The following is a 9532-nucleotide window of genomic DNA, read 5'->3' on the forward strand; positions in this document are numbered from 1 at the left end:
TAATAATAAAAATTGCCCGGAAATGAACTCGAAACTGAATTCCAGAATTGTATTGAAAAAAAAAAAAGAACGAAAAAATTATTCCTTTCGACTACTCTATACGATTCGAGTGGTAACACTTCGTACGTAAGTGATCCAAACTCCCTAAAACTCTTCAGAGATCGTTGAAACTTTTAAGTAGTGAAACGTTTCCAAAATCATTTCTGAAAATATTCTTATCTGTAAGTTGAAAGTTTGCGGATCTCATCCACGAGGGGCGAAATATTTTTACCACAGAAATATTTTTTGCCAGAAACTCGTTTAGATAGCGTGAATGAAATCTAACAAACGATCTGTTCGTCGCGAGTAAGCTTGAAAGGAAAAGGATGTAACTTTTCGATTACGCGAATCGTAACTGCTTTAAGAGTAAAATTTTAAAGCAAAAGCCAAGCTTGAAGTGGGTAAATATTCCAAATTTATTTAATGTAATGTTTTAAAACCAGTCTTAACAGCTAATTCCTCTCCACGTTTGAACTCCCAATCGATATTGATTAAATTATCAACGTCTCCCCAAATAGTGATACTTACTACTTACTCGAAGTACCGAGTCCTTAATGCTCACCACTTAACGCGTTTCATTCGATGGAAGGAATAACAAATTACCATTTGAATCAATGCAAACGGTATCACTATTTTCGATGAAGTTTGCCTCACCGTTTGTTTCGGTCGCTGCGTACATCGAACCACTTTTCTGTCATGAAACTCGCTAACGAAATTAAAACAGTTAACACGTGTCAGGGTATTTTACATCGGACACCTAGCAAGTAGTTTTACCGCATCGAACGACGACTCTTCGTGAGTACGTTCGGTCTTTCTATTACAAGTTTCCTTGAATTTCATCTCCTATGTTTCATCGGATGTTACAGAATCTGGATGGGAATCGTACGGATGGTTTTTCAGATATCTTTTGCAGAATTCAGACACTAAATAGCGAACTTTTCCAGTAAAGCCGATCGGCCGGCGTTACCGTTCGCGATACCGCAACGCGTGTCTGTTCACTCCTATCATCATTCTTCCCTTTAAAAGAAATACCCACTGTTACGTAATCCTGTCAGAAGGTATATTTTATTCTCGGTGAAGGTGCACCACGTGCCGAAAAAAGCGTCGCGTCGCGAGTAGGAATACATCGTAAATGAAAAACGCAAACGTTACGCGACCGTCGAGGTGAGCCACCTCGAGCGCGACTGAGCACCGAATTTAAGCCACCGTGCACCTTCCATGTAGCGCTCCGTAAAGCGCTCAATTTATATTGATAGACGCGCGTGCGTCGCGACGCCTCCTGTGCGGTAGACGCTGCGTCGCGTCGTCGACGCTCCACCTCGTTCACGCGATAATCGTCGCGCATATCACCGACCAATCAGTCTTACACCTTTCAACTAAACTATGATAGAAGATCTTTATTCTTTAATTCCTTGATTAAAATATCATCTTCATACCGTTTTCTTTTAATTTAAAATTGTTTTAAATACGTAAATCAAGTAGTGATCTTGATAATAATAAGTAAAAGTAAATATCGTGAAAGGTTTGTAATTATAATTCTAATAATTTTAAGAAAAAATAAATACTTTTTGTTTATTTAATAATTTTAGGACGAGTAAGTTTTAGAAAATTTTTTGCCTAAACAAAATATCTAATATTTATTGAAGATTTATTCTAAAAATATATTTTATTTATGTCAGTAACATCTGTTTAATGCTCGCCATTACTCTTTAAAGTATACTAATGGAAGTAACGTACAGTTTAGGTAACATATTATCAATCTTCTGTTACGTAATTATTTTAAATAATTACATAAATAATTAAAAATGCAGTTATGTACCTTTTAATATTGTAAGGATCTTAATATAAATTTAATATAATAATAAATTGATATTTTTCTTACTTTCGCACAGCCAGATTTACTGCAAATGGAATATTTGAACACCTTCCTTTAGTTTCGCGCCCGATCATAGTTTTTTATGTACCAATCGACAGTTTCTTGAATGGCTTGATTAAATGGTGTGAACTGAAAATCTGGTAAATATTTTCGCAACTTTGCGTTACTTGCTGTCTTCTTATATTGTCCATCAGCTGCAGATCTATCGTATGTTAATTTTCCCTTGAAATTAAAGGCCTTTGAAATTGCTTCAGCTACTTGGGTTATTGTGACCTCTTGAGACTCGTCGACTATTTGTTGCAAAAAGAGAGTTATTTAAAAACATTTAGAAATAACATGTTATATGAGCATTAATTAATTCTTTAATATACCTGACAATATAATTGGCTCTACAGAATTATACTCTCTCAACACCCATATTATTAACTTAGCTAAATCTAAACTGTAAATAAATTGCCTTAAAGGTTTTCCTGAACCTAATATAGTAAATGTTTTATCTTCTGTATTTCCTGAAAAAGGAAAAAAGTATATCAGCTTCTGAACTATACTATAAAATAATGAATAACTTATAAAAATGTTCATAATAATATATTATACCATCTTTTATTAAATCATAAAGTCTTCTCATTAAGCCTGGTATAACATGACTTGCTTGAAGATGAAAATTATCATTTGGACCAAATACATTGCATGGAATAATACTTGTATAGAGTCTACCATATTGTTCATAATAACCCCTATTTGCTATGTCTATTAGACGCTTGGCATAACTATAGCCATAGTTTGATGGATGAGGTGGTCCATTATGAATCTAAAAAAGAAGAATAGTGTGAGGAAATATAAAAGAAAATGTTAAAATGTTATTATGTTACCATAGATTCATCGATAGGATATGTTGTTTTATCAGGAAATATACAGGTTGACAAACATGAAATAACTTTAACAACGCCATTTTCATGAGCAGTTTGTAACACATTGTCATTCATCTGAAGATTGTTACGCTAAAAATTTATAACATACACGTTAGTTCTTTCCATAATAATGTATTAATTACCTGGGATTAATTTTATTTACCAAGAAATCCAAATTATGCGACATGTTATGGAACAAACCTCCAACCATAGCTGCTAAATGAATCACATGTGTAGGCTTGTGTTTCTCAAATAATTTTTTTGTACTTTCTTTATCGCTGAAAATGTAACGTCTTGTTTTGATCTGGTTATATAAATAATCTGTTAACTATTAATAACAAAATAACAAATTACCATAAGTTTGCATCTTTAGAACCTACAAATATCCACCTTTCATTTTCATTTTTATCTATTTCAATAATATTTTGAATAGCTTTGCCAACTAATCCTGTCCCACCAGTTACAAGTATGATCTTCTTATTTTCAGACATGTTTCATAAAATCTAAACAAAAATAGAAATCTGTTAGATGTAAAAATCTTGTTGTGTATATATATATTTATATGTTTTTATATATATAATTAACCTATCCCTGTATGAAGAAACAACTGTTTCTAAGCTACAGATTTTATAGCGTTATTTTATGAGTCTTCAAACAGATTTAAACATCATCTATACGAAGGTATAACAAGTAACAAATACTCAGAAACTTACATAAATATTAAAATATTTTATTGTATTATAAAATTCAACTTTTCACTTTGCTATGTCGTGTCGATAACATTTGATAAATTAAAATTCAAGCAGTGTCATCTAGCGGTTGGTTTGGTGTCATACAAAATAGGCACAGTGACTACTCTGTAGTCAGTGATAGGCACTACAAACTTCAGGGTAATTTAGCAGAGGGAGTAGTTCCTAAATCGAAATCGACTCGGTGGTTTTTAGCGCCTTGTTTTGACAATAACAAAATTTGTATAAAATGTCTTGTTGTTCAGGAGATGATGATGATGAACAACGACCTGATCCAACACGTGTACGAAGATGCACAGATATTTTCTGGCTTTGCTGCTTCATAGCGTTCTGGTTTCTTATGGTGTGTATAGTTTTATGCATTAATTCCATATCTTAACAAACAAGTATCATAAATTATATATTTAAGATATAATATTTTTATATTAAATCCAATATAATTAACAGATGTATTATTTTGCAGATTTTAATAGCAGCTTTTTCTTTGGTTTATGGTAATCCTGTAAGACTCATAAATGGATATGATAGCTTTGGAAATACATGTGGAATGAAAATTAATCCAAAATTTGGTAGTATGGAGCTTTCTGGGCAAGATACTAGCGATAAACCGTTAGTATAATTAAGACTATCATTTAATCCATATATATTTTATGAAAATCTATCAAAAACTTTTATCATCTCTATGATTTTAGATACTTGTTCTTTTTGGACATAAACAATGTTACCCAGTCTTTAAAAATTTGTGTAAAAAAGTGTCCAGACAGGACTATAACAACAATGAACGACATATGTAAATTTTATGAAGAAACAGGATCACAGCTTTGTCATGATAAACCTGGAAATGACTTCAGTGCATGTAGTAATGGAAATAGAAAAAACAAAACAGGCTCCTGTCCTGAGTTGCCAGTATATAAGAGTATACCAGTTCTTAATCGTTGCATTCCTAAAGCTATTAAAGATGTAGGAGAAACTATCATTTCAAACTTGTATGGTCTAATTAATTCATGGGATGTTATTGAACAAATTTTAGGAGACTTATATAAAACATGGAGAGAAATTTTATCTCTGTCATTTCTAGCATTTGGTATGGCATATTCTTTTATTGTTTTTTTAACATTGCCCAAATATGACTTCATAATATGAAGCGAAATAACAAATTTCTACATATTTTGTTTCAGTTTTGTCTCTTTTTATGATTGCTATATTTCACTTGTTGGCAAGTATAGTAACATGGATTGTAATGATTCTTGTTAGTGTGTCAACTATTGGTAAGTTCTTTAAGAAAAAAAAAAGATTATAATTATTATGTTATGTATATTTGTAGAATGTAGTATATAATATTATATAATGATTTTTATTGGGAATTATGTTATTCAGGTAAAATTAGAAGGAGAGATTATAGTATCTTTGCAAGACAGAAAACCCCCTTTGAAAAATACTTTGATAAAAGCACTTTAAACATCTACATTACCCGTATTATTAATAATAAATTACTGAAATATGAAATAAAAGTATTTTCCTACATGTAATAGAACTGATGGTATTGTCTGAAATACTGATTTAGATTAATGACTTAAAAAGTTGCAACTTCATTATAAACATTTTATAATGTATAAAAGAATTTGACCTGTAATTAAGTGAAACATAATTTACATCGAATTTTACAGCTGGTAGTACATTATTATGGTGGACATACATTGAAATTAAAAGAACTTTAGATAAAACTGATCCAAATCAGCTTCTAGAGGAATCTGTTAGAAATGAAAGAGCATTCTTAGCCTTTTCTATTATTGCAACAGTAATAACTGTAAGTAATGAATAGCTTATTATGAATTTTACTATTCATTCAAATTTGAGTTTAACAAATAGTTACAATATTGTGCAGGTAATTTTATTGTTCCTATTAACTATATTACGTAAACGTATTGCATTTATGGCAGCATTATTCAAAGAAAGTGCAAAATGTTTAGCGGAATTACCAGGTCTGTTTTTCCAACCTTTGTTGACGTTTGCAGCTTTAATATTATTTTTTGCCTTTTGGGTTACTGTAATTCTTTGTCTTGCAACAGCTAGTAAGTACTCTAATTTTCTATTTAATAGTATAATAGAAATAATAATAATTACATTTATATGACTACAAATTACAGATTATCCTGGAACTAAATCTGTACAAATGTACAAGAACCACATATTTGATCCCCTGAATTTGAGTTCAGTTGGGGAAAAGAGTGCATTTGTCGAAGAAAAGAAATTTGATTTTTCACTGAATTCTTTTAAAAGTAATATACTTATCATTTTTTTTCCTTTTAACTTAGCGATTGTTACCATTTGTTTTAAATATTTCAGCTTTCACCCTTGTAGAATATGTGGATTCAACTTGGGTGAAATATATGTGGTGGGTATATATTATAGGATTAATATGGACCTCTGAATTTATTGTTTCTTGTCAAGATATGGTTATAGCAGGAGCTGTTGCTCATTGGTATTTTAGGTATTAGTATAAAAAATTAGTTTTTAGATATGCACATAAAATAATAGATTTAGAATATTTATGTAATGTGTAATGTTTACTATTTCAGAGGGAAAGATGCTAGTACCTCTCCAGTATGCTCTGCTATAGGAAATTTAGTTATGTACCATTTAGGTTCTGTTGCTTGTGGCTCCTTTTTAATAACCCTTTTTAAATTACCCCGTTTAATTTTGACATATCTATATGCTAAGTATGTATATTATAAATATAATAATGATGTCCTAAAAAAGTTGCATTGCCTGAAAATGAAATGCTAAATCAAATCGAAAAATCCTATACCGTCTTAAAAGCTGCGACACAAAACTTTTCCATTTGTTTTGGCATAAAGAATTTGCAATTTTCAGATAGTACAATTTTTTTGAACATCTCGCATGTATACACGCATGCACATATATACACATAAAATTTCTTCCAGTATAATTTACAACATATGTATTTCATAGATTTGAGAAAAGCAAAGAAACTTCTCCATGTGCTCAGTGTGGCCTAAAATGTTGTATATGCTGTTTCTATTGTTTAGAAAAATTTATTCGGTATATGAATCATAATGCATATACTGTTGTTGCCATTGAAGGAACACATTTTTGTAATGCTGCAAGAATTGTATGTTATATTTTAACATAAAAGATTTATTTTTATGAAATGTGATGTACAAAAAAAGAAAAGTTATATTTATTGTTATTTTAGGCGTTCACTACACTTGTTAGTAATGCTTTACAAATAGCTGTAATTAATGGAGTAGGAGATTTTATTCTCTTTTTGGGTAAATGTTTTGTGACAGCTGCTACTGGTAGTATTGGATTACTATTTATGAAACAAGATCCCAGATTATACTTTTACGCAGCTCCGATTTTTGTCACCTGCGTTTTTGCATTTTTCATTGCTCACAGTATTATTTCCCTTTATGAGGTACATATTGCATACAATTTTTACCGATGTAAATTATGTGCGTTATTTACTAACTGATGTATTTGATTTTAGACCGTAATTGATACCTTGTTTCTTTGCATCTGTGAAGACAAACAATTGCACGGTGAAAACGGAAAATGGCGCCAGTCTGCCTTAGCACAATTTGGATCTAGTAATAATGTAAATGGTCAGCAAGCACATGAATTAACACCAATGAACACATAAGTACAACAGTGTTAAAACACTGACTTCCCTTCCAACGTTTGTACACTTTTTATATACTTTTTTACGCATTTTACTACATTTGTTTTTTAATTAGAAATCATGCTTATATAATGGCTTAGATCAATATTGTTAACAAACTCTGTAAGATTTAAACGGTATTGCCATATATTCATATAAAATATTTTTCATTTTTAACATAGAATAACAACTGCAATTTTAACATTTTAAGGATTTTTATGTTTAATTAGTCCAATGAATTTTAAAACTGTACAAAAGTAATGATAATAATGTATCATATTATAGTTTAACATTATTATATAAGTTTTTGAAAACCGATTTGAAAAATATAATAAATATAGTTTTAATATTTTTAAATATTTCATAGGATGCAATATTTATATTTCATAATTTCTTTAATTACATTGTAAGTATATAGTACACTTAAATGAAGACTTCATAAAATTCCGACGTGTACAAAAGACAAAGTTTAATCATGTATTTTTTAAATTTTAGCTACATATATTTTTATAAAATAAAACCAGCCTAAGAAGTACTTAACTGCTTTTTGTAGAAAGAAAGATATTTCTTTTTAGTATTTTTTTCAGTATTTGAATTGTACAATTGTAAGTGTATGCAACATAAATTACGAATTGCTAATCTCACAAGCATAATTGTATTTGTAATATTACATGTACTGTAATGACAACGATAAATAAAAATTGATTGTCCACGAAAAATTGAGAATTTTCATAAACATTATTATGCAACACCAAATTTTCTATTTTTTAATTCTCTTTTTAGAATTCGTTACTCCAATTTTTTTGTTTAAATGTTTTTTTTCTTTAAAACTTTTTTTTACTTTTTTTGTTTCACTGGTATTCTTTGACGCTTCCACTTCTTTCTCCTTCAATTCTAATGCTTTTTCTAATGGATCACTTTGGAATATTTCATCCATTGGATTTAATGAATAAGATTCTTTTGGTTTATTAAGTTCTTTCGCTGTTTTCTGTTCTACCTTGTTTATATATTTACCTGCAGCTTTTTTCTTTATAGATTGTCGGAACTATAATTTTAAAAAAATCATATATTTTTTACAGTATATACAGTATTTTTAATTATAACACATATTGTTAATGCTAAAACAAAAATTAAATTATTTCATACCTTAGCAGGAGAAATATAGTTTGGATTATCCCAAAGTACCTCTCCACCAAAACTGTTAGCAAATATTTTTATTGGATTTAATACAAATCTTGGGCCTATTTCAGCTAAACCACCATCTTCAGTCAAAATTTGAAAATTCCTAAACCATATCCTATTATCTAATACACTAAATGTATATACATGATCAAAAAATGGTTGACTTTTAGGATGATGATTAGGAACACCAAATATTTGAACAAGCAATTCTTTTAACAGACTATAATGTGGTTTTGTATTAAAATTTTCATCAAATGATAATAAAGGCCGAGATCCTTTTAAACAGTTTCCAGTCATCTTTAATTCTCCCATAGTATAGACTATAATGAACAAATTACTAAATTACTTGTATAACATTAATTATGGTTTATTAAATTTTTGTAAAAAAAAAATAAAATACCTACTATTTTCAACAAGAAACTTTGCACAAGGTCCTGTAGGAATATTAGAAAACCACAAATATAGATCTTTTTTCCTTCTGCCTTCAAATAATACTGTTTTATTACAATTTTTCATCTCACACATTTCATTAATTACTTGTAAGTTTTTAGTACGTTCCATTTTAGATTCAGTACGATGATGAGGCATAAGTGTTTTTATATCATCCATAAGATGACGATGTCTAAAACTGATTCCTCTGGTAGCAAATACTAATACCCTCTGTTTATTAATCCATTTTACCTAAACAATTAAATGAGATTAAATGAGAATTATATAATAGTTATTAGCAATACTCTGTTTCAATCTTACTTAAAAATACTGATTAATATCTTTTAAGTACTTTTTCCATTAGGATAGAATAAAAATGTTTGTAACCTTCTTTGGTGGTGGTTCATCCGACATTCTTTTTGCTGGTAAAATCTTTGTTTCTGGTACATTTTCCTTGTTTGTACTTTCCGTTCTTTTACGTTTTAATTGCTTTTTGGCTGTCATAGTTAAAATACAATAACGATTTTTCAATTTAAGGTTAAAAATGCAATTTATACCACGTGTTGCTGAACCATGCTGAACACGCCTTAAATTTGTGCCTCGAAAACGAGCGCCATCTATACTTGCCATTACCACAGTCCATAACCATCCATAACTGCGAAAA

At 29.7% G+C, this 9532-nt stretch overlaps 4 protein-coding genes across 10 annotated transcripts in view; 1 reads left to right on the forward strand and 3 right to left on the reverse strand.

Annotated features, from left to right (window-relative positions):
• inaE (inactivation no afterpotential E) overlaps positions 1–735 on the reverse strand; it is a 58445-nt gene extending 57710 nt beyond the window's left edge. The window contains exon 1 of one of the 5 annotated variants that reach the window (XM_034334963.2): positions 602–735. The gene's annotated coding sequence lies outside the window, so the exon portion shown is untranslated. Of the gene's footprint in view, positions 1–567 lie in introns of all 5 variants that reach the window. The other 4 variants (XM_034334961.2, XM_034334960.2, XM_034334958.2 and 1 more) reach the window with 4 other exon arrangements.
• On the reverse strand, positions 47–3687 carry Gmer (GDP-L-fucose synthase-like protein). Of its 3 annotated transcripts, XM_034334971.2 has the most exons (8): positions 3540–3687; positions 3181–3329; positions 2990–3104; positions 2788–2916; positions 2513–2726; positions 2287–2424; positions 1922–2205; positions 47–1056 (listed from the first exon to the last, which is right to left on the reverse strand). In XM_034334971.2, the coding sequence occupies exons 2-7, from the start codon at positions 3315–3317 to the stop codon at positions 1970–1972; spliced, it is 969 nt and encodes a 322-aa protein (XP_034190862.2). In that variant the 5' UTR covers positions 3318–3329; positions 3540–3687; the 3' UTR covers positions 47–1056; positions 1922–1969. The 3 variants fall into 3 exon arrangements, with proteins under 3 accessions (XP_034190862.2, XP_034190861.2, XP_034190863.2); XM_034334970.2 differs by lacking the exon at positions 47–1056 and having other exon boundaries at positions 1846–2205; positions 3540–3686; XM_034334972.2 differs by lacking the exon at positions 47–1056 and having other exon boundaries at positions 1846–2205; positions 3412–3551.
• Positions 3688–3695: 8 nt separating this feature from the next.
• Positions 3696–7547, forward strand: Ctl1 (choline transporter-like protein 1). The gene is made up of 12 exons (XM_034334968.2): positions 3696–3918; positions 4039–4184; positions 4268–4659; positions 4754–4843; positions 5243–5382; positions 5461–5647; positions 5723–5854; positions 5922–6066; positions 6155–6295; positions 6549–6708; positions 6793–7014; positions 7087–7547. Exons 1-12 carry the CDS (start codon positions 3805–3807, stop codon positions 7237–7239), a joined length of 2022 nt encoding a protein of 673 aa, XP_034190859.1. The 5' UTR covers positions 3696–3804; the 3' UTR covers positions 7240–7547.
• A 152-nt stretch (positions 7548–7699) lies between these two features.
• Positions 7700–9504, reverse strand: LOC117609084 (ribosome biogenesis protein BRX1 homolog). The gene is made up of 4 exons (XM_034334969.2): positions 9256–9504; positions 8844–9120; positions 8404–8759; positions 7700–8302 (listed from the first exon to the last, which is right to left on the reverse strand). Exons 1-4 carry the CDS (start codon positions 9496–9498, stop codon positions 8018–8020), a joined length of 1161 nt encoding a protein of 386 aa, XP_034190860.1. The 5' UTR covers positions 9499–9504; the 3' UTR covers positions 7700–8017.
• Positions 9505–9532: the final 28 nt, after the last annotated feature.

Source organism: Osmia lignaria, chromosome 14 (assembly GCF_051020975.1).
Source record: "Osmia lignaria lignaria isolate PbOS001 chromosome 14, iyOsmLign1, whole genome shotgun sequence".
NCBI classification, from domain to species: Eukaryota; Metazoa; Arthropoda; class Insecta; order Hymenoptera; family Megachilidae; genus Osmia; species Osmia lignaria.

What these genes read in the sequence shown, in the direction of transcription:
- Gmer (XM_034334971.2), bottom strand. Translation starts at nt 3,317, where the DNA reads ATGTCTGAAAATAAGAAGATCATACTTGTAACTGGTGGGACAGGATTA. An exon ending in ATCCTATCGATGAATCTATG is followed by an intron (nt 2,727 to 2,787) that starts GTAACATAATAA and finishes CTTCTTTTTTAG; the next exon opens with ATTCATAATGGACCACCTCA. An exon ending in TTATGATTTAATAAAAGATG is followed by an intron (nt 2,425 to 2,512) that starts GTATAATATATT and finishes TTCCTTTTTCAG; the next exon opens with GAAATACAGAAGATAAAACA.
- Ctl1 (XM_034334968.2), top strand. Translation starts at nt 3,805, where the DNA reads ATGTCTTGTTGTTCAGGAGATGATGATGATGAACAACGACCTGATCCA. An exon ending in TTATTGCAACAGTAATAACT is followed by an intron (nt 5,383 to 5,460) that starts GTAAGTAATGAA and finishes AATATTGTGCAG; the next exon opens with GTAATTTTATTGTTCCTATT. An exon ending in TTCACTGAATTCTTTTAAAA is followed by an intron (nt 5,855 to 5,921) that starts GTAATATACTTA and finishes TAAATATTTCAG; the next exon opens with CTTTCACCCTTGTAGAATAT.
- LOC117609084 (XM_034334969.2), bottom strand. Translation starts at nt 9,498, where the DNA reads ATGGCAAGTATAGATGGCGCTCGTTTTCGAGGCACAAATTTAAGGCGT. An exon ending in ATGAACCACCACCAAAGAAG is followed by an intron (nt 9,121 to 9,255) that starts GTTACAAACATT and finishes TTAATTGTTTAG; the next exon opens with GTAAAATGGATTAATAAACA. An exon ending in AAAGTTTCTTGTTGAAAATA is followed by an intron (nt 8,760 to 8,843) that starts GTAGGTATTTTA and finishes TGTTCATTATAG; the next exon opens with TCTATACTATGGGAGAATTA.